At 35.2% G+C, this 23,047-nt stretch overlaps 4 protein-coding genes across 4 annotated transcripts; 3 read left to right on the top strand and 1 right to left on the bottom strand.

Moving 5' to 3' along the window:
* Positions 1 to 6,318: 6,318 nt before the first annotated feature.
* Positions 6,319 to 8,440, top strand: LOC125200770 (carnosic acid synthase-like). Its single transcript, XM_048098532.2, has 2 exons — positions 6,319 to 7,239; positions 7,662 to 8,440. Exons 1-2 carry the CDS (start codon positions 6,319 to 6,321, stop codon positions 8,265 to 8,267), a joined length of 1,527 nt encoding a protein of 508 aa, XP_047954489.2. The 3' UTR covers positions 8,268 to 8,440.
* A 3,533-nt stretch (positions 8,441 to 11,973) lies between these two features.
* LOC125200772 (putative carboxylesterase 9) lies at positions 11,974 to 14,232 on the top strand. The gene is made up of 2 exons (XM_048098533.2): positions 11,974 to 12,639; positions 13,665 to 14,232. Exons 1-2 carry the CDS (start codon positions 12,167 to 12,169, stop codon positions 14,143 to 14,145), a joined length of 954 nt encoding a protein of 317 aa, XP_047954490.1. The 5' UTR covers positions 11,974 to 12,166; the 3' UTR covers positions 14,146 to 14,232.
* Positions 14,233 to 14,734: 502 nt separating this feature from the next.
* On the top strand, positions 14,735 to 16,359 carry LOC125200774 (nucleoside diphosphate kinase 1-like). The gene is made up of 4 exons (XM_048098535.2): positions 14,735 to 14,879; positions 15,144 to 15,192; positions 15,726 to 15,957; positions 16,062 to 16,359. Exons 1-4 carry the CDS (start codon positions 14,829 to 14,831, stop codon positions 16,174 to 16,176), a joined length of 447 nt encoding a protein of 148 aa, XP_047954492.1. The 5' UTR covers positions 14,735 to 14,828; the 3' UTR covers positions 16,177 to 16,359.
* Positions 16,360 to 16,533: 174 nt separating this feature from the next.
* LOC125200773 (uncharacterized) lies at positions 16,534 to 21,760 on the bottom strand. The gene is made up of 9 exons (XM_048098534.2): positions 20,951 to 21,760; positions 19,519 to 19,628; positions 19,221 to 19,289; positions 18,964 to 19,079; positions 18,807 to 18,861; positions 18,004 to 18,124; positions 17,449 to 17,496; positions 17,184 to 17,278; positions 16,534 to 17,018 (listed from the first exon to the last, which is right to left on the bottom strand). Exons 1-9 carry the CDS (start codon positions 21,033 to 21,035, stop codon positions 16,917 to 16,919), a joined length of 801 nt encoding a protein of 266 aa, XP_047954491.1. The 5' UTR covers positions 21,036 to 21,760; the 3' UTR covers positions 16,534 to 16,916.
* Between the last annotated feature and the right edge of the window lie 1,287 nt (positions 21,761 to 23,047).

The following is a 23,047-nucleotide window of genomic DNA, read 5'->3' on the forward strand; positions in this document are numbered from 1 at the left end:
TATAAGTTATGTCACCCTTACCATAGTGAACTCGAGGTTTTACACTTTTCAAGATAAATATTCAACGAGTATCACAAAAATATTTCCATAGATTGGCCAATGAAACAACTCCCCAATTTCCTCATCACTTTCCACAATCTCATCATTTCCATAGTGCGACGAAAGTGTGGCCACACTTTTCGCCCACGAGACTGGCTGACTAGCAAGGACGGCTCCCGATCCCATCGTGTACACAGCCTGGTAGGGTTTGCGGCCCGTACTCAGACTCGAATTCGTTTAAACATATCCATAGCCACTGTAGCCTAATGGAGCGTACTCACAAACTAGGCATCAGACACACAATATCATCACAAAACAAACATAGGCATGGCATAACAGTTAAACCACCCTTATCTCTCCACTTTCATAAATTTGCAACATAAAAGAGTTTAGGAATAAAGCCTACCTCGACTACTTAGATTTCAAGTATGTTCTTTCCTTTTTTATCCTGCTTCGCAACCGAGGTTTCACCTTTTAATCATATAGGCATATATCACAAATCAGATTCAACACAAACTCCTAACTCATGCATGTCTCAACGCTTTTCCCTTTTCCCATCGATTTATCTTAACGTCATCAATCAAGGCCATGTTCATCACATAAGTTCCATTCGCATCTCAACTCTAGATCTAACATCAACATATGTCACACAAGAGTATTTTGCCAACATACACACAACACACACACGCACACACACTCGCCACACCCACACGCACACACGCCACACACATGCATACATATTTCAATATCCCCTTTATCCCACTTTCACTCAACAAGATGCATGAGGGTTCAAGAATACCGATTAATCGGTTAGAAAGAAGAGGAATCGAGTAGAAAGAAGAAGATTAATATGAGAATACCTTTTTGAGAATAACGAACGGTAGAAACGAAGTAAAGACTTGGTTCTTCAAAAATCTTGAGGCTCAAACTCTAATTCTTCTCAAAGGATGAAGGATTATTGGAGTAAAGTAGAAGAAAATTGAGAGAGAGTGGAGAGAGGGAGGGGGCGAAAATTGTGATGGCTAGGGTTAGGGGTTTCTCTTATTTATAGTGCTCAATAAGATCTTTAGGTAAATAATATAGAGTATTTGGTAAGATTTGATTCTCCATAATTAATTAAAAACAAATATTGTGGAGTAGAGAGGAAGAAAAAGATCTAGGGTTCAAGCATGGGGATTTTCGAAATATATGGCTTTTAATTAGCCAAGACTTTGTTTTGTATATTTTACGGAGTAGAATAAAATATCACGGGGCAAAATAAAAATCCTCCCCATTGGGAAAAGAAATAGGCATGTATTTGCTCCTTTAAATAAGGAATGGATCTTTAATATTAACTAAAATAAGATATGGCAAGATCTCCTTGAGGTATGGAAAGATTTGGTAGAATATTTAAATTATAGGTATGGAAGGAAATCAATAAGGGATCAATTAAAAATAAAATAATTCTTCCTTCCCAAATATAGGTGATTTTCGAAAATCACCTTAAAACAATAGGATTCGATTTTTCTTATTAGGAAATAGAGAATAATTGGGTTTTGGATTTAATTTGGATAAATATCCCAAGAATTAAATTAAATCCGAAAAAATGGGATTTTCTCCACTAAGGCTATGATTTTCGAAAATTCCAAGGAAAAGGTTATGGAATAGTATCCTAAAAATCTCACTCACCCTTAAATAATGAAATCATCACATAATTTCACCTTTAATTCAAATATTCGCATGCCACGTCATATAATCAACAAGTTTGACTTTTCAAACTTCCAACGCAACCCTAGACTTGACTCGGTCATAAGAACTCATACAATAAATTCATTCATCAATTAATTCACGTCTCCCACATCATCAATAAAATTTTAGGACTCTAAAATTAGGGTTCGAAAATCCGGGATGTTACAACTAATAATGTGAATCTCACAACTCACTAACACTACTTCTATCACATTTTCACTAACACTACTTCTATCACATTTTCCATGCCCTAATGGTTTATATTATGGTCAGTAATAATTTGTCTAGAGCATGGTAATTTTGCGATAAAACAGAGGCTAATTTTATCTTTGATTTCGTTGTTTATTCAATTAAAATACTGAGATAATATTCAAGTATAGTATAGTAGATATGTAGTCATGTAGACAAGTAGATAATGACTTTGGTAGTCTAAAAATATAATAATACTCTAATCAGAAAATTAGAAAATATGCAAAGGAAAGTGAAATTTGGTCGACTAATAAAAAATATATATAAGTATTCACACTACTGAGATAATATTCAAATATAGTATAGTAGAGTAATACGTAGTCATGTAGACTAGTACATAATGACTTTGGTAGTCTAAACATATAATAATATTCTAATCAGAAAATTAGAAAATATGCAAAGGGACGTGAAATTTGGTCGACTAATAAAAAATATATATAAATATTCATACTGGAGATTGGTATTCCCTCCGTCCATTATTTAGTCACATTTTGACTTGACATGAGATTTACGAAATTAATTAACACTGCAAAGAAAAATTGTAAAATGAATTAGTAGAAAGTGGACTCCTTTTTTGTATATTGGTTTTATTATCGACTATGAGTCCATGAGCATAATGAGTTAAGTGAATAGTAAATTATCTTGCCTAAAATGGAAAAAATAAATGAGATTTTAAATCGTGGTCATCTCAAAATAGCAAAAGGAGATATTATTTCACGAAAGAGGAGGCAGTGTTATATTAGTCAAATTATCCGTCTATCTTCTACTAATACCAGTACTATTAATTATATATACTAATGTTTTATAACCTACTCCGTATATGATCTGAAGGCTGGGGAGAGAAAATGAGTACATAGAGTTGAGAGATTCTTTCTATTTATTTTTAGAGAAAATGAGTACATAGAGTTGAGAGATTCTTTTTATTTATTTTTAAATTTCATGAATTAAAAACTACATTGTTTAGTACACAGACAACCACATTAGCTATTTTAAACACCAATATGGTTGAAAACTAGAAATACGTTGTCCACAATTGCGAAAATAGTGCAAACTATCATTGTTTCTCGTGCTAATTTTCCAACTAGCTATATTTTTGAAACGTTAGTAAAAAGTCAAATCAACCAAAGTACAGTTAATTCAAACATACACTCATAGTATATTCAAAGATATAATATCACGTCAGACATAATAAATTCAGTGGATTATACAACTATTTAATTGATCATAATATTTTAAGCCCGAAAATTGTTACTACATTATGTTATGCGGGTTAATTATTATACTTTTATCATTTGCATGTCATTATATACATCAAAACTGTGTACTTGTGTAGTAATAAAACAATTTAAATGCTAGTCAAACTATGTTAGTCTATGCAGAAATGCTAGTAGCATAATTAAGGTGTTTTTCTAATTCATTGCCAACCTTCAAACTGCAGATTACAAACACACACAAAAAACACTATTAAACAACCTAGACTAGCTAGCTATTAATTAAATTGGTAAGCTATGTTTATATATTTCATTTCGGCCAATAGTTAAAAATATATAACCCTAATTCTTTGATTATATGAAATTCGAATAATTAAGTTAGCGAAAACTAGCAAAATACTAAAATATATTTAGTAGTAGCAATAAAATCAACTTCAGTGAATACTAGTAGTATTTTTAAATTTTATCTGACTATATAGAACCCTGAGGACAAAATTCATAGTAAAATTAACTTTAACATGAATTTCAACAAAACAAAGTTCGGTCTAAACTATATACTCCCTCCGTCCCATAAAAATATATGCACTTTCTATATTCGTCTGTTCCATAAAAATATGTGCATTCTATTTTTGAAATATTATATTCTCATTATCCATTAACACTGCTTTAAATATCATTCTCATCCTCTCTCTTACTTTACCATACCATTCTCCTCATCTCTTTTTTACTTTACCAATTTTATCTTAATTCTCGTATCATTCACATTGTCCATATTTTAATGGGACGGAGGGAGTATATAAAGCAGTGAAAAAAGCAATACCTAAGAGAGGTTTTCATCCGTGATTAACAATTAAATAATTAGAAATAAAAATAACATTAATTCATTTGTCCCCATCATATGAATATAAGTTTCAATTAACTATTTTAGCTCCATCCGCAATTAAATTCCGAATCTTTTATTTTGTCATTTTAGGATTTCCACAATTTAAAATCCATTTTCTTTTTTCTATATAGAAACAAGAGACCTAAGAGACCTACAATACAAGAAGAAACTAAAACAAACCAAAAATGCAACTCTTGATTGTTTTGTCCCTTGCCTTCCTAGCAGCATGCCTCATCTACTCAAGGTGGCAACCACGTAGCAACAACAAGTCCCCTCCAGGCCCCCCTCGTCTTCCGATAATCGGAAACATGCTACAACTCGGCCGAAATCCCCACAAGTCCCTCGCCTGCCTCTCCAAAAAATAGATAACCTAATTCTTTGTTCAATGCAATTCGCATTACTCCCTCCGTTCATGAAATGTTGTCCACTTTTGTCATTGCGGTTCGTCCACGAAATGTTGTCCACTTTGCATTTTTTCCATTTTTAGTAAATGGACCACACTTTCCACTAACTAATTTTCCTCTTATTCTTTTATAAAACTAATACTATATATTAATGTATGACTCATATTGCACTAACTTTTTCCACTCACTTTTCTCTACATTTCTTAACACTCGCGCCGTATAAAACGTGGACAACATTTCATTGATGCAAGGAGTATATTGTTAGCGAAACAAGCTAAATAATATCGGTAGTACTTACTGCATGTAGTAGCAATAAAATCAACTTCAATGATCTTTTTTTTTTAATTTTATCTGATTAGAACCCTGAGCACAAAATTCATAGTAAAAATTAACTCTAACATGAGTTTCAACGAAACAAAGTTCGGTCTAAATGTAAAGTGGTGAAAAAAATTCCTAAGAGATGTGTTCATCCACGATTAGGGGTGGCGCGGTACGGTATACCGCACCGAGAATGTCATACCGCATACCGTACCGCAAATTGTCGTATGAGAAAATGTCATACCTATACCTTACCGAATTTTTCGGTATGATAATTTCTGATACCGTTACCATACCGTTTATGCGGTATATCATACCGTATTTCGGTATACCGCACTTTTATGTATACCTAAATGGTGTATTGCATATGGAGTACGGTATACCAAAATAAGGTATGACATATCGTTATACCTGTGTTTCATACTAAAAAAATCCTATTTTATAATCAAATATATAAAATAAAATATCACCTATTTAAATAATTTCCAAATAAATAAAACTACACCACAATCTAGTCTTATTCAAAAAAAATCAAATCAACAAAACTTCAACAATCAAATTACAGTGGACTGGATTTGCATCTCTGCGTGAGTGCGTTTGGGGTTGGGGGCAGAGAAACTAAAATGTGAAAGTAGAGTTAGAGATTTTAACTTTTCAACCATTTTTATATAATTTATAAAAATAATATATATATATATAGGGGCATGTTAGGGTGCCACCACCCCTTAAAATAACACCATACCACCATTCCTAGCCAATCATTTGTACACGTGGACGAATAATAAGCTGACACGTGGCAAAAAAAAAAAAAAAAAAACGCCAAAAAAGACGGGCAGCAATATGCTGGCCTTTAAACAGCAATTTTTCTTGAACAGCAATATCCAACACGTTAGACAGCAATCTATAAATTGCTGTCTAACGTGTTGGATATTGCTGTGTAACGTTTATAATATTGCTGTATAAGCGTTGTCACGTTGTCATTTTAAGAGGGGTTGTCATTTTAACACAAACCTATATATATATATATATATACCAAATTTTTGGCAAATACTATGTATGCGGTATACCGCGGTATAAAAAAATCTATACAGTTATCGTACCAAAATATATCGGTAAGATATCATATCATACCGCAACTTACGGTATACCGTAAATTCGGTATTTTTGATATATTTTTAGTACGGTAAGTGCGATATTTCGATATATTTAGTCATCCCTATCTGCGATTAACGTTGAAATGATTAGGAATAAAAATAGTAATTCATCCGTCCCCGAATATAAGTTTCGATTCCCAATCTGTTTTTATCTACGATTCCATTTTACTATATAATTTGAAATATCCGCAATATAAATATTTATTTATTCTTTTCAAATTCTGGTATGCCAACCTCGCATCCCAATGAAGAAATATGGAGTAAATACTAAAAAATGTGATGAGTCAGCCAGATTAGGTTATTGACTTTCTATATAAAGATAAACAAGAGGCATGCAAAAGAAAACAAACAAACCAATAATGCAACTCTTGATTGTTCTATCCCTTGCCTTCCTAGCAGCATGCCTCGTCTACTCAAGGTGGAAACCACGTAGCAACGGCAAGTCCCCTCCGGGCCCCCCTCGTCTTCCGATAATCGGAAACATGCTCCAACTCGGCCGAAACCCCCACAAGTCCCTTGCCCGCCTCTCCAAAACCTACGGCCCCTTGATGTCCCTCAAGCTCGGCAACCAGCTCGCCGCAGTCGTCTCGTCGCCCGAACTAGCAAAAGAAGTGCTCCATAAACAAGGCCTCGTGTTCGCGAAGGCCTTCACGCCGATCGCGGTGTGCGTGCTCGGCCACGACGAGGTCTCGATGCCCATGATCCCCGCCAGCTCCGATCAATGGAAGAAACTGCGAAGAATAGCAAGAGAGAAGCTCTTCTCCAATCCAGCTCTCCAAGCCAGCCAAGAAATCCGGCAGGAGAGGCTGCGAAAGCTCGTCGAATACATCACTAAGTGCAGCGGAGAGGGCCGAGCAATGAACGTCGGAGAAGCCACCTTCACCACCATGACAAATCTCATGTTTTCTACCCTTTTCTCCATCGAACTCGTCGAGTACGCCTCCACCGATGCTGCTGCTCCTAAATCGGAATTCAGGGAGCATGTTAACGCTATCACGAGGTACATAGGCGTTCCGAATGTCGCCGATTTCTTCCCCATCTTTGCTCCTTTGGATCCGCAACGATTGAGGCGAAAGCTCACTTATCACCTCGGGAGTCTGCTCGAGTTGGTGCAGGGCCTCATCGATGAGCGGTTGCAAGCAAGAACGACATCGTCTTACCAGAAGAAGACCGATTTCCTCGAAACCCTACTTGATATCTCTCAAGGAAATGAGTATGATTTAAGTGTTCGAGAGATTAAGCATTTGTTGGTGGTAAGTAACTTACAATACTTTTAAATTTGTTTATTATTGGGAAATTGTTGAGAAATTCTGGTATGTCCTGCAAATTTGAAAATCGGCAAGAAAAACCGAAAAGTTTGAATTAGTTCGCAGTTAATAAGAAAAATTTTGTTATTATATCTGCCAAAAAATGGATGTCACCGCGGGTGAATTAAATAAAATGTAAAGAAAAGAGTTTTGTTTAGTTTGAAAAAATCAACAATAAGTTACAAGTAAGCGATCAAATTTTTTCGCGTGATGATAATTGCGAATAAGATTGATTTTTCCAACTTATTTTCAAATGTATGGGACTAGCTAGGATTTGACAAAACTTCAAGATTCGCCCTTCAGTTTGACCTTTGATTTTTTAATGTTTATTGATGAATTAGTTCTAACCAATATTATATACACATCAGGATCTAATTATTGCTGGGTCAGACACAAGTGCAGCCACATCGGAATGGACAATGGTGGAATTACTACTCCACCCAGACAAAATGACAAAGCTGAAAGCAGAACTCAAGAGTGTTCTTGGAGGGAAGAAAATAGTGGAAGAAACCGACATCTTGGGACTTCCATACTTGCAAGCCACCATAAAAGAATTGCTCAGATATCATCCCGTTGCGCCACTATTATCTCCACATGTCGCGGAACGGGAAACGGAAGTGAGTGGATATACAATCCCTAAAGACACTAAGGTATTTGTCAACATTTGGGCGATTTCTAGAGATCCAAACATATGGAAGAATCCAGATAGTTTTGAGCCTGAGCGATTTTTGGATAGTGAAATAGATTTTCGAGGGCAACATTATGAGTTGATCCCCTTCAGTTCGGGGCGGAGAAATTGCCCTGGCATGCCGCTAGCTAGCCGCATGCTGCCATGCATGATCGCAACAATGTGTCATAACTTCGACTGGAAACTTGAAAAAGGGGCCGAATCAAAAAAACTCCAAAGAGAAGATATGTTTGGGCTAGCTCTACAAAAGAAAATTCCCCTAAGAGCTATTCCCATCAAGGTTTAATGCCAATTAATATCTGTGTAATTAATGTGAAATAAATTGGCTTAATACGTTATTCTTGCTTTAGAAATAATACTAAGAAAGAGATATCTCCCTTTCGGTGGTGTCTATACTTTCAATTGTTTTTAATTAATGCTTTTATTTTTCTTGAACGAATTTTTGTTTATGTTTTAAAATTGAAGAATACATGTACTTTCTTAGTTACGCCTGTATATCAAATTAACCTTTTAAATCGATTTTCAGTTATAAAATATTAGTTACAATTCATGACGGTAAAATCGAGTTGAACTACAGAAATTTTGTGGGTCCCGTGTGGATAAGATTTACTTTAGTAATTAGTTTATATTTTATTTATTTATTTTTACTTGAAATTTTAATACTGTACTATTTATTATCGAAAGTTTATTGAATAATATTATTGAGTGAAAGAAGACTCTTTTCTATCTTATTCTCCCTTTTATTTTATTATTTTTAGCTTTAATTTTTATTATCATTTTTATAAAAAAAATTGCAGAAAAGTAAAATGAGTCTATTAACATGAGACGGAGGTAATAGTATTAAATGTGAAAGAAAAATTGGAACTGCTGGATGGAAAATAATGCACAGTCCTTTCCAAAATGAGCAGTTTTGGATCACCTGCACTTCTTACTCATTTTTACAATGTGTTGACATTGTATCGAGGGGTTTGAAGTTTGTATAATATATAGAATTTGTATTTTATCACTGCCGAAGAAAGTATTATATATATACATACACCGACACAGTGGCGGATTAGGGAGGGGGCGACCGCCCCTCCCTGGCGATCTGCTACCATGGATCCGGACGTGATTTTTCCATTGTCACCTCCTCCGATAGCTTACAACGTTGCCCCTCCCCCCTCGGTTAGCTTCCAATAAATTTTATTTCGCTCCTTGTGTTTTAGGATCTTGGATCCGCCACCGCACCATACATACATATGTCTTGTTGGATACTTATTGATTTAATAAATAAGAGTATATATATAACTGAACCCTAAAAAATTGATTTGCACCTTTTGAGTCTCCAACGTGGAAAAATCTATGTTACACGGATCTGATAAGGAAAATTCATGTTTAAAGTATTTCGATTAAAATATTTTTCCTATAAAATTATGAACGCTGTATAAGTCATTTTATTCATAAAATTATTAATTTTCTACAAGGCCATAATTTAATAAAATTAATAAATGTCATTTTTTTCCTCATTACTTTGCTTAAAGAATGATTAACTATAGTAGAAATAAATTACCAAATAAAAAAAATTAACCAGTTAAATTAGTTCGTAGATCCTTTATTTATAATCAATTAATTTACCATGAAAAACAAAATAAAAATCATAATGATCTGCCCCCTTTCTAGATTCAAGCATAGGATTCGAAACCAATTTAATTTCTGGTCTATGTCACATGTTAATGGGCCAATTTAGTAATATTTTATATACATTGATGTATATAAAATATTACTATAATAAGTATATTTTGTATATAAACTTTCCCCCCTAGTATTTCAATAGAACCAAAAATCATTAAGTGTTCAAAGACCCAAACGTGAGTCTCTGCTTGAAACTAGACAAAAAAGAGAAGAAAAGTTGCGCAAAAGAAAAATCAAACATGTGGAAACTTTCAAGATGGAATTTGGGAGAAAATATTCAAAGTTTTCTGGCCCCTCTTGTACTGCGTGGGAGACTCCATCGTTTTATTCATAAATTAATGCGTCTCCCACCGTTTTATTCATAAATGTTTCACCTTATAAGAATAATCAAAGTCATTATTTTCTAGATATTTCGTTTACTTTTAAATGCTTGTCATATTTTCTACTTTAATCATGATCTACAACACATCAAATTATACGGCAATAGGAAGACATAAAAGGATAAATTTCTTGCTTGGTAAAAATGAACATTTTTAATTTGTCCTCGAACTTTCCAAATACTATGAATTTGCCCCAAATCTTAAACACTCTGATAGTTTATAGTCCATGAATTGCTTCTAATAACCAATTTATGGTAAATCTTTTGGCCATGTCGTCTATTCTAAAATGTGTGTTTTTATCACATGGAACTTCATCTACTATGCATTTGGGGCATAACACTTGAAACGAGAGAGAAAAAAAAAATATGCACTACGAGATTAAAATATATGCATATACTAAACATAAATCTACAAAACTACGGGATGGGGGAGCATTAGGATGTCAAAGACCACTAATCTCATTCATTAGATTTAGATTCAGATGTTTAAGATCTCTTCTTGCTTGTGTTTTCGATGTACATTAAATGGCAGATTAGTCATTTTAGATTAATCTTTCGCACGATTTGAGGATGGCAAAATTAACGAATACATGACACACTATTAATTTTAACTTTTCTGGCGAAGTCGACACTGCATGGGTCTTCTTCTCTGGAATTTTTGTTTTAATTTTAAAGGTAGCGAAATTTCTTTAATTTTAGTGTAAATACATTAATGGCGATGGCAACTTTCAGGTCAATGTTCTCACGTCCACACAATATGAGATTTTAGCTGGAATCGTGCTCGGTCAAATGACTTTAACCAAGTTTGAATGTGACGAGAAACATTGAATTTTTATGAAATTAAATGATATAGCGTCGATCGACGTTCATAGTAGATGATCGTGGTATATTCATTTTTTCTAAATGGATTAATCACGATGAGTGAATAATGTAGGTTAAAGTTGGTCACAATTGCAAGCTATGATAAAAACTTAGGGATTATACTATAAACTATTGGTTGAGAGAACCTTATTAAACATATACTCCCTTCATCACTAAAAAGTACTATGAACGTTTTAATTTTGGAATAATTAAACAACACATTACCCTTATGCATCATTTTATTTGCAACTTATATCATTATACTACACTACTATTGATGTGGAGTCCACTCTCCACTAACACTATTCACATTAATTACTTTTTATCTATTTATTACTTTACCAATTATATATTAAAATACGTGTCAAACCAAATGTTTATATTTTTCAGAGACTAATGAGAGTAGTATTTAATAAGACAAATTATTACACATAATCATTAAGTAAACCAAGATGGGCGGTAGAGCCCACACGTGCCGTCACCGCCCCGACACGCCACGCCTGCATGCCCTGTGCCTTGGACTTGGAAGCTCTTTGCCTCTCTGCATAGTTTTCTGTCAAAGTTCTGCTCCCGCCTACATCCAGTTGGCTAGAGCATGTTCTATTTCAATTATTTCTGTGTAATTCTTCTTCTACGTCCAGTTGGCTAGAGCATGTTCTATTTCAATTATTTCTGTGTAATTCTTCTTCGATTATTTTCCCTTTATTTTGGGTTGTATTGCACCCGACAAGTTCTGTATCTTTGTACCTAGTTTCCAACAAAACCAGTCCTTATATATGTGTACGCCCTATATTGCACGTTAGAGTAGGATTGTAAGTTGTAACTGTGAAAAAGTATGACTTCATAAATTGGTTTTTGCTGCTTATGATATGAAAATATCCACGACCACAAATTTTTATACAGATATATACATTCAAAATAATGATTGCACCATTAATCATATTCAAAATAAACGGCACATGATTGATACTAGTTAGTACTATTATTTATTCTAAAATAGATTTTCGTTTTAACCTAATTAATTATCATGTCCATGCATGATATTGTGTATATGTTGTATACTTTTCGTAAGGAGTATAATTAATTTTTCCCCATAACTAACACTAACAACCTATCAAGAAATCCCTTTGCTTCTTTCTCCATTTTTTAGCCAAAAATGTTAAAAATAATAGGCAGAAACAACGAAGTTTGAGGCCAACCAACAAACTCCCTAGTTTTGAGGTCAAAATTCATGACAAAGGATTTTAAAAAACAAGTCCTAAACTAGTTGATCGATGAAAAAAGAGCAAAAAATGTCGAAATTCAACCCTTACGATCACCTCAATGTGTCTCTAAATGAAGACGGGACGCTGACTCGGTACATGAAGCTCCCGGCCGCGCCTCCCAACAACGACCCCAGCGAGGCCGTGCTGAGCAAGGACGTGACGCTGAGCGCGGAGAAGAAGACGTGGATGCGGCTGTACCGGCCCTCGAAGATCTCCTCCGGCACCCGCCTCCCCGTGATACTATACTTCCACCCGGGCGGGTGGATCCAGATGAGCGTTGCCGAGAGCATCATCCATGAGTTTAGCAACCGCATGGCCGCTGAGGTGCCTTCTATACTCGTCGCCGTCGACTTCCGCCTTGCACCCGAGCACCGTCTCCCCGCGCAGTACGAGGACGCTATGGACGCCGTTGCATGGGTCCAGAAACAGGCCGACGACGGCGACGGCGAGCCTTGGATCAAAGACTATGGAGATCTCAATAGGTCTGATTTCTTTGTATCGTGACACTTTTATTTCAAAACCTATATTAAAGATAGAAATGATCTCTAAAAAATAATCTTACTGTTTAATCATTTACTTCACTATCAACAATTGATTTTGATTTTATAATTTGGTATCTCGCAATGCATTTCCTATATTTCAATTTATGATCAACCAATACTTTTAAGTATTTTTAGATATGAAGTTATGAACAACTTCATAATTGTTGGTAACTTGATATACGTGTTTATTTTTTATATTTCCACTCCATGGAATAGCTCTTTGCCGATTTTTCTTTATATTAAGCATGGTTTCTTCATTTCTCTCTATTTTGGATGCGAAAATAGTAGTAGTACTATTATAAGTTTTATACTACAATCGATAATTATTTTTTATCAGAAATAAAATACTACATTTGTCTACAAAATATAGTCTTATTTCTTTTTATTTTAGTCCAACCATAAAAATTAATCTTTATTAATTTCTATGTGCAAAGATAGTAAATATTGTGAATTTTTCTAGTATTTCGAAACATTTATCATAAATAGATTATTAAATCACTAGTATTGAAACACTTAATTTTTCATAGTACTATTAGTTAAATCAAATCTAATATCCTACTCCCTCTGTCCCCGATTAAGAGTCACACTTTTCTATTTCGGTCCGTCCCCAATTAAGAGTCACACTTCATTTTTACCATAAATGGTAGTAGGTCCCACATTCCACTAACTCACTTCACTCACATTTTATTATAAAACCAATATAAAAAAGTGGGCCCCACATTCCACTAACTTTTTCAACCAACTTTTCTTTACATTTTTTAAAAGCCGTACCCGGTCAAACTGTGACTGCTAATGGGGGACGGAGGGAGTATTATCCAAAGCTCTAAGACCACTAGATTTAGACACATTCTCTCCCTCCATCTATACTACTATTAATTTTATCATCTCCTATTTTTGATACATTTCTCTCTTTTAGCTCGAAATGAAATTAGTAGAAATAATGAGAGGTTAATTGATTCCCACAGATGTTACCTCTACGGCGTGAGCTGCGGCGCAAACATCGTGTACAACACGGCGCTGCGGCTGCCGGAGATGAAGCCGCAGCCGCTGAAGATCGCAGGGACGATTCTGAACCAGCCGTTCATCGGAGGGCAGAAGCGGACGAAGAGCGAGCTGAATCTAGCGACGGATCCGTACTTCCCGCTGCCGGTGATCGACCTGCTGTGGGAGCTGGCGCTGCCCGTGGGGACGGACCGGGACCACCGGTTCTGCAACCCGCTGGCGGACGCGGCGATGAAGGAGAAGGTGAGGAGCCTAGGGAGGTGCTTGGTGATCGGATTCGGCGGCGATCCGCTGGTGGACCGGCAGCAGGAGCTGGTGCAGATGCTGGTGGAGCGTGGGGTGCAGGTGGAGGCGCGTTTCGACGACATCGGATTCCATAACATTGATCTCATTGACAAGCGGAGGGCTAAGGCCATTCTTAATTTTATTAAGGAATTTGTATGATGATCAATCTTATTTTACGTCTACACTTTTGTTTTCATTTTTATGTGTGACATTACATATTTTTATTTTACATAGTATTAGCACGAATATACGAGTGTTTGTCTTGTATACTAATCATGTCTTAAACACTTCTCTCAATCAAACCTTATCAAAGTGTAAAAAAAATGTTACTATAAAATTTGGTGGTTCGTTTGATAACTTTAAAAATCAATTGAAAAATCATAAAATTTGAATTTATCCTCGATGACAAAAAATTTATGTAAAATTGTATTTATATGGCGATCGGAAAATCATACGTGGACTTCACTACCAGTGAATTAAATGATGTTGTCTATTCTTAAATAAAACTAACATTATTTTGTTAAACACTTACTAGCTAGCATCGTCTTAGGCAATCCTATTTTTATCGTATAACTGTAAACCAATTCAGATTTTATAATTTTATAAATTAATTTTTAAAATTGTGAAATAAATCAGAGATCAGTTAATAATTTCTCTCACAATCTGACGTATTAAAAGTTAAAACAGGGCCCGGAATGCAATTAGCCTCTAAAATAGGATCAGTACGAGAAAAACACGTGTGAAACGCAAAAATCTGAAATCAGTTAAATTGGTTGATAAGGAGGGTTTGTGGATTGTATCAATTAAATAGAAATCTCACAACTTGCTATACCTCAGCAAAAATGGAGCAGACTTTCATCATGATCAAGCCTGATGGTGTTCAGAGAAATCTGGTTCTTGTTTTTCTTAAGCAAACGTTATTTTAGTTTCTAATTCGAAGTTGGAATTTGTTACATATTCATTCACAATCATGAATTGTTGTAAAACCTTACTTATTTTTGTGGTGATAGAAAATGAGAAATTTCATTGTACTATGTGATTTGGTTTTGATTGGCTAAGTTGAAAATTGTAATAGATCATGTGGATGTTTGCAACGATTTGGTGGAAGATTTTAGAATATTGAAATTGGTATGGTTTTGTGTATGTTTGGGGTTCAGGTAGGTGAGATCATTGGCAGATTTGAAAAGAAAGGTTTCACCTTGAAAGGTACATTTTGCTCTTCAGCTATAAACCTCATTTTTGTTAGTTGCAGTGATTGTCAGTGCTTCCATGATTGTGTTTAACTTCGAGTTAGGCTATAAAGCTATAAAGCTACCGCCTTTTGCATTGGATTTTCATTTAACCTGTGCGTTTATTTGTACGATCGCTCTAAAGTTGAGGCATTTAACTTGTTAATTGCTCACATTAATGTGATGTTACTGATTTAAGCAACAAAATTGAGGTGTTTATCTTGTTCATTGCTCACTTATGTGATTAATGTTATGTTGCTGATTTAAGCAACAAATGCCCTTACTGTTTTGATTTCGTTTATCCGAATGGTGAAGGACAGTGGTTTTAGGCAAAAGTAATGCTCCTTCCGTCCCAAGAATTAGTGCAAATCAAGGAACTATGCTTGTGTAACTTTGGAATGATTTCAGCTTTGTGTTGTTTATTGCATTTTCAGCTATGTTATCATAGACTATTGAGTTTTGCATCATGTTATTTGATAGTATTGAATACCTTTTGGTACCCCTATTCAGGTCTTAAGCTAATTAGTGTGGATAGTGCTTTTGCTAAGAAGCACTATGCTGATTTATCTGCCCAGCCCTTCTTCAACAAACTGGTGGATTACATTGTTTCTGGACCTGTTGTTGCAATGGTTTGGGAAGGTAGGAATGTCGTGGCCACCGGCAGGAAGATGATCGGAACCACCAACCCATCTGATTCTGCTCCAGGGACCATCCGTGGTGATTACACCATTGACATGGGCAGGTGAGGTTTCCTCTGCGATACTCATTTGGTTATTAAGCTTTAGAGAGCTTCTACTTTACTTCCCCTGCAAACCGTGCATGGGTATCACACCGTTACAAATGCAGGAACGTCATTCATGGCAGTGATGCTGTTGAGAGTGCAAAGAAGGAGATTGCTCTTTGGTTCCCACAGGGCATTACAGAATGGAAGAGCAGCGCGCACCATTGGATCTTCGAGTAAACATCCGACTTCAACCTTTGGCAGATTGCTGCAGGAAGTGATGAGTATTCACTTCAAATTGAGTGTTAGAACATTGGATTTGGAAGTTTGTTTTCCTTGCAATTTTGCTATTACACATTTCAATGTCTAATACTACTAGATGTTATTTGACTATTTAAAACATTTGAATAATTTGCCTTTCTATTTGTAGAAAAAGAATCACAATTTTTTTTGGCAATCGATAAATGACAAGTCACTCTCCCTCTCCCAAACTGTCCCACATTCTTGTAATCAAAATTTAACAGAACTAAATTCACCAAAATTCAACATATTCAATTCAAGATTTTGGGCATTTAAGTAACCCAAATTTCAGCTAAATAAGAAGAAAAAACAAACCGTATCTTTAAAATCTCATGAGAGAGAGAGGGATGCAGTTACATCAAGCAATGACTACTATTGATATCTGCCATCATATTCCAACCACAACAATATCACTCTTCCTAACAAATACATATCCTCCTGCCAAATGGAAAAAAAAAATTATAAAAAGAAATCGAAACGATTTGGATTTTGCCTCTGAAGAGCAAGTTAGGGTTAACTTGCTTTTTGCATACAGAAAATCTGCTTGGCTTCTTGGTACTCTTCCACCATAACCAAGAATGCAGCAAATTTGGAGGAAGATTGATCCGGGTAAACTACAATACAGTATTGAAGCACTCTTATGCATTCATTCAAAACCACGATGGCTAACCCCTATTCCACTACCGACTAAGAAGTTTATATGAGGGCAAGTCTTGTAGGTATCTGATGTCTTCTTGGAGAAGCTCACTTTCAAGTTGACGACGAGTAGCTTTCATCACAGCCTGAGTGTATGAAGAAATTAAATTATGTGAAATGGAAGATGAAGGGACATTGCTAAATAATTTATCAGAAACCTAAGTACACGAAAGCTCATTTCAAGCATTCTACAACATAAAGGTCAAATGCTGATTCATTTGAAAAGTTCATGGATGAGCCAAGGTACTTACATTGAAATCCATGTAAGAAGCTCGCATGGTAAGCCATTGATGGTCCATTAGCTTGAATGTTATACAATATAGAAGGTCAAATGCTGCTTCATTTTCTGTCGAGCAAAAGAATCAAAGAATTCATCAAAAACAGGGAAATATGTTCAGAAAATACAGTGTCTATTTCTACCTACATGACTACCCCACACAAACTAGAAAAGAAGAACAAAACTGCACACACAAATTGAGGCTCTCTATCAAGGTGAGAATGAAGCTAAAGCATTACCAGCAAGAAATTTCAAGAAGGTTGCTCCAACAAGAGTTCTTGGCTTATCTGCAAAGACAAGGCAAAACAAGACATGATGAACAACGGCAGATACTTTCATCCAGTGTTTACTAGGATTTGTTTATTAGTTATGGCTCCTTTGGCTGTATAATACTGATTTCCTCTGCATTGACTATTGTCTCATTTCAGTTAACTCATTGCCTGCATGCAAAATACTTGTTCATTTCACACGACCCACAAGCATCAACTGGCAGTGACCCAATGTGTAGTAAGTGAATTCAAACCCAGTGTGATTGCAAGTGATGACAGTTAGCAGAAAGATCTCATTCAATCATTGCAAGAATCGATAGGAATTAAGGTAAGGATGTCAATAGCCAATTCTGAAGCAAGTGAGACATGAAAAATTTACAGCTGTTCAACCTAATACTTAATAAAACCATGTAGATTTATTTAATTTTTCTGATTAAGATAGTTCGTTTAATTACAATTTTGGATAGGAATACAGCATTCAGCAAATCCTTTTATTTATATTATTTGTCAGATTCAAAAACTCACAGGATTCAAGATCAAGCATCTGAATCAGCATGAATGTGATATTGACCCCAGCTACAGCAAATGGGTATTCCCACATTGCCCGATCACCTTCCTGCTTGCGAAGAAGATCCTGGAAAGATTTCTACAGAAGAAAAACATTAGTAAGCCCGGGACAAAAATCTCAAATACCTATCCAGGGAAAATTTGCACTGGCAGCAATGAATATGACAAAAATGAAGAAAGACAATCGTCTTATAGACATGAACAAGTAAACTCCTTCTAGTCCAATAAAGGACATGAAAGCATCTCCATATTCACTTGTAGCCATGCATTTTCATACTACTGGACATGTGTACCCTCAATCCAAAGCACAGAAATCACGAGTCTAAGAGAAGATAAATATCATTTACATTTACAGAAATACTACATGTAAATTTTATTGACATTGAAATTCATGAAAACCCCAAATTTAGTAATGAAAAAACCAAGAAGCTCTTGAACTTAATATTTATTTAGAATAAAAGCCAATTTGAGATTGAAAGAGAGAGAAATAAGCAATCCGTGTTTGAGAGAATTCAAGTCGAAAATTTGAATTTCAGATTGATGGATACCAATCTACAACTGAAGATTTGAAAATGTTTGGCAGGTCAAATAAACCAATTACAACTCTCTCACATAACATCCTTTCCAAAGATATAGTAGTTCATAAACAGGAAGCAGAAGCATACAATAGCCATCTTGATACTAAGGACTAAAGTCCCACACTCTGACTGCTGTTGGAAATAAAGTGTGGACTGAGACAGAGTGAGTGTGAGTGATCATACCGGAAAGTTCCTTGCGAAATACAACAAATTTTCCAGTGAGATAAAACCTCCGCCCCTATCATAATATGCCAAATGTTAGTTCCAAGCAATTATGTGACACAAAATCCAAAGATTTGAAAAGATGAAAAATCGAAGGCAGAAATATTCAAAGCTATACCGAAAATCTGTTGATGGATCTTTTCCCTGCCAACCCATTTCCTTCCACTGATCGGAAATTAAGCTTTGGAGTTCCTTTTCAGGAAATGAAGCACGCCACAATGCCCACAAAGCTTCCTAAATATGGTAAAAGAAAATATTATGAGAAGGATAAGCAGATTTTAGAGTTCATGTAAAGCTTAACCAAAAGAAGGTTCCTAATAAGACTCCTCATATATATGTTGTCAACATTATGTATAGTAGCTTTATGGAATATACCTGATGTTCGGGGATAGAACCATCATAGGCAACATCTAACCGACTCTGAAGCCTATCTAGGCACTCTTCCTGAAAAAATGTGCATTACAATCATCAGGTATTAATGAATGAAACAGGCCACAAGCTGTACAGAGGATTGTTTTTTGCTTCTTCAGAGAAAATAAACCGGACACAGAAATCAACAATCTGCATCTCTCGTACATATTCTTTACACCTCAAAACATCAAGAGAAAAACATAATACATTGCATCTAACATGAATTAAATTATTTTTTGATGATCCAACTGAGCACTATTACCTGCATTGGTGTCAAATCAAATGATGGGCGAGCATCACTGTCTCTTCTCTGAACACAAACACATGAGAGTCCTCTGCCAAGCCATGCAGATGATCCTGTGACAACCTCCGCTGTAACAAAAGAATAGCATACATACAGATTAACAAACCAACTCTATGTGAAGAAGTATGTCCCACAATTCATGCCTATGCTATTTTATATTTCTACTGAGTAAAGAGTAAGAAGTGCAGGTGATCGAAAACTGCAATCATGCACAGTCCTTTCCCTCGATCTTTAAACTGGAAAACAATGTTTAAACTCAATGTTTTAAATATAAGAAACACTAAATGATACAACTAATAAGGAGAGCTGAAATGTAAGTTTAGTAGCAACCATAAACCAAATATCTGATCACTCACAAAAGTAAAAAAAAATAAAGCGCCAGACATCAGCAATTTCTGTATGAAGCAAATAGTTGTTCTTTTTTCAGCCAGTAGTCCAATAGGATAGGTCTTAAAAAAGTTAATTAACTCTATGATTAATTAAACAATAAGTACGTGCAAAACAATAATTTTACAGTTCAATAATAAAAATAACAAGGCTTATCCACTGGACACATATAATAACTCCAACTGTACTGAAAGAGTACATACACAATTAGACAGTGAAACAAATCATCAACTAATCTAATACTTCCTGATATACAGCTGTAATATTGCTCAAAAGAGAAAAGGATCTAACAATAACAAGAAGAAAAGAATTATTCAGCAATTAATCCTAGGAGTACATAACTCATGAGTCATGATTATATTGTTAAGATAAGTACATAGCACACTTGGCTTTAAAAATAATTACTACACTAAAAACTAGTAGTGCATAGTTATTAGTGAGTTTATATAAGCTTATAAGTACATAATTACTAATATCCAGACATATGCACTTCTTTTCTCCATCTTTTAAGTTGTAGTATTTTTTACCTTTTTTGTTCTCTTTTACCTGTTCTCTCCTTTTCTAACTTCTTTTCACCTTCTTCATCTTTCCTTTTCTTATGAAAAGTCTATATAGTACATCATATTTCATATATTCCTATAAACGATACCAAGATTGTGATCTTTTCTAGATAAAGCAAATCTTCAATTTATTAATAACTTAACTGTGTAAAACTGTTACCTTTCAGTAGATCAAACACCAAAATAACACCTACACACATGTATATACACCACCATGGCAAAAGAAAACTAATCCAAAACAAGAAACAAACTAAATCTCAAAGAAAGTAGGCATAGCTTGACGTAATTGTTTCAATTCACAGATCGGGCATACAGAACCATACACAGCCATGGATAATCACACTCGGATTGAAAGAATGAGGGCAGATAACAAAGGTAAGTTGACATTGGATAGAGAGAGAGTGTGTGTAGAATTACAAACAACAACAAGAGAGAGAGTATACCAGAAGTAGAATGGCAGGCGCCTCCGCGATCAAGCCCACTCGACATTCTCCTCACCGCCACAAACGATTCGCCTCTATCGTCCATTCAATTTCAATCAATTGATAGCTCCTACTTATTGTACCAATATTGAAAAGCGAAATGGAAAGAATCGGTAAGCGCGATCAAATTCGATTTTCAGGCGCGGAAATTGGGAATCGAAATGAGAGGGGGGAGAAAATGAAGCGAAATGTGGAAGGAATTAGACGGGAAAGGCGGCGTTAATTGGAAGTAGCCCTATCAAGAAACGGTAGATTTCTTGGGGGGTTCCAACTCGCAAGATCCGCCACAAATCACCTCAATGAAAGGAAACAGATATCGTCTCTCTCTCTCACTCCTAGCAACTCAAATGCATGCGGCCATTAGTGTGTGTGTGTGTATATATTGATTTGCAGAAACGAAATATTGTGTATATATAGAGACAGGATAACAACCGTTATCGCAGTATTTCTCTCAAGATGTATATATATATATAATAAGCAATAGTTGGCTTCTCTATCCAAAAATGGGGATTTATTAGTTTGTGCTGGTGTAGTTTCGTTGAGATTGGGTGGCCAGCTACTCTGTTTACACACACAAACAGGGAAATGGCCAATCTTGTTCATCGATTATCTGTATCACTCTACTCTCAACTCTCATGTACCATATTGTTACATTGCTTTCGGGTTTCGGATTAGCCTATCCGATCCGATCCGATCTAAAAATCTAAAATTTTATCCCGTCCTATTCAAAAAAATCCGAAATTACATAAAAATATGAAAATTCGTAAATCCAACATGAGAAATTCAAAATTTTGAAAATCTAATACCAAAATCTAAAAATCAAATATCATTAGAAATTTTCAATACAAATGTAATAGTTAGGTTTATAATAATGCATATATTTATTATATAGTACTAGTATGTAATATAAATATATTTCTCATGACATCGAATTTTAATAGCCGATTTGAACATCCAAAATTTTGGAAAAAAGATTGATTTGATCTAAAATGAAAATTCCAAAAATCCGAACAATTTTATATTTCGATTGGTTTGGATGGGATTTTTGGGTTTTGAATATTTAGCCCACCCTTTATGCAATGTCCAAAGCTATCAAGCACAAAAAGTATCTCTAGATCAAACAATTCCAGCTACGTATGCATAATATTTTGGCACTGATTTCCAACAACTTTAGCTATGTACGACAATTCCACCACCACATCCACCACAAAAGTTCGGTCAAAAGCGTCAACGCTCCACAAGCCCTTAGACTCATCCCCGAATGTCGAATGAACCGCCGAAATTGAAGCCTGCCTCGCCACCAATAAGCATGTCGCCACGCCTACTGACAAGAACAAAAACCATAATCCGAGTATGGCGGCGTTCCAACCCATCCTAGTCGGAGTCATTAGATCCATTGTGAAAAAGTACGGTCCTACCCAACCTTCCCTAGAAAATGGAATGACGATGCTTCTCGTAGGAGAAAGTGGAAGAGAAATTGAAATTTAGAAAAAAAATTTATGCTATCGATGATTTAATCAACATCAAACGACGTCGTTTTGATCATGGACATTTTGTCCGAAGTCAAAGATTCTAAGTGTCGTAGAACTACTGATTTTTACCCAAATTCAATAGTGGGGTGATTGAGAAATAAATGAAAATTTATGATTTAATATTTTGGCTAATATTTCACTAAAATTCGTTATTTAAATAAGAGGAACATTTTTTTGATCCGTGAACCTTGCCACGGTATCATTTCTTTGTCTCCATTTTCCCAACTCTCATCTTCATCGTTTTTCATTTACAACTCTTTGTTATCTTATCTAAAATATTTCTGTCACTATCGGATTGTCGACGGATCGCCAAGAGTATTTCATGATCTATTTAAATCGAGTTACCAAAATATAATATTGAAGTCCATAAACTTTACGTGAAGAGTTCTCAATAACAAGTTGTCATATGTTTATTATTGAAAAAATTGAGTTTGGTAAAGGTAGGTCTATCGAATTTCCTAGTCACTACCCTTAGTCGCCCTAGAGGTCTAACTACAATGGACCATATAACTTTTTAAAAGACCAT

Source organism: Salvia hispanica, chromosome 2 (genome assembly GCF_029641045.1).
Source record: "Salvia hispanica isolate PSC_SH4W2 chromosome 2, Shi_PSC_v1, whole genome shotgun sequence".
Lineage (NCBI taxonomy): Eukaryota > Viridiplantae > Streptophyta > Magnoliopsida > Lamiales > Lamiaceae > Salvia > Salvia hispanica.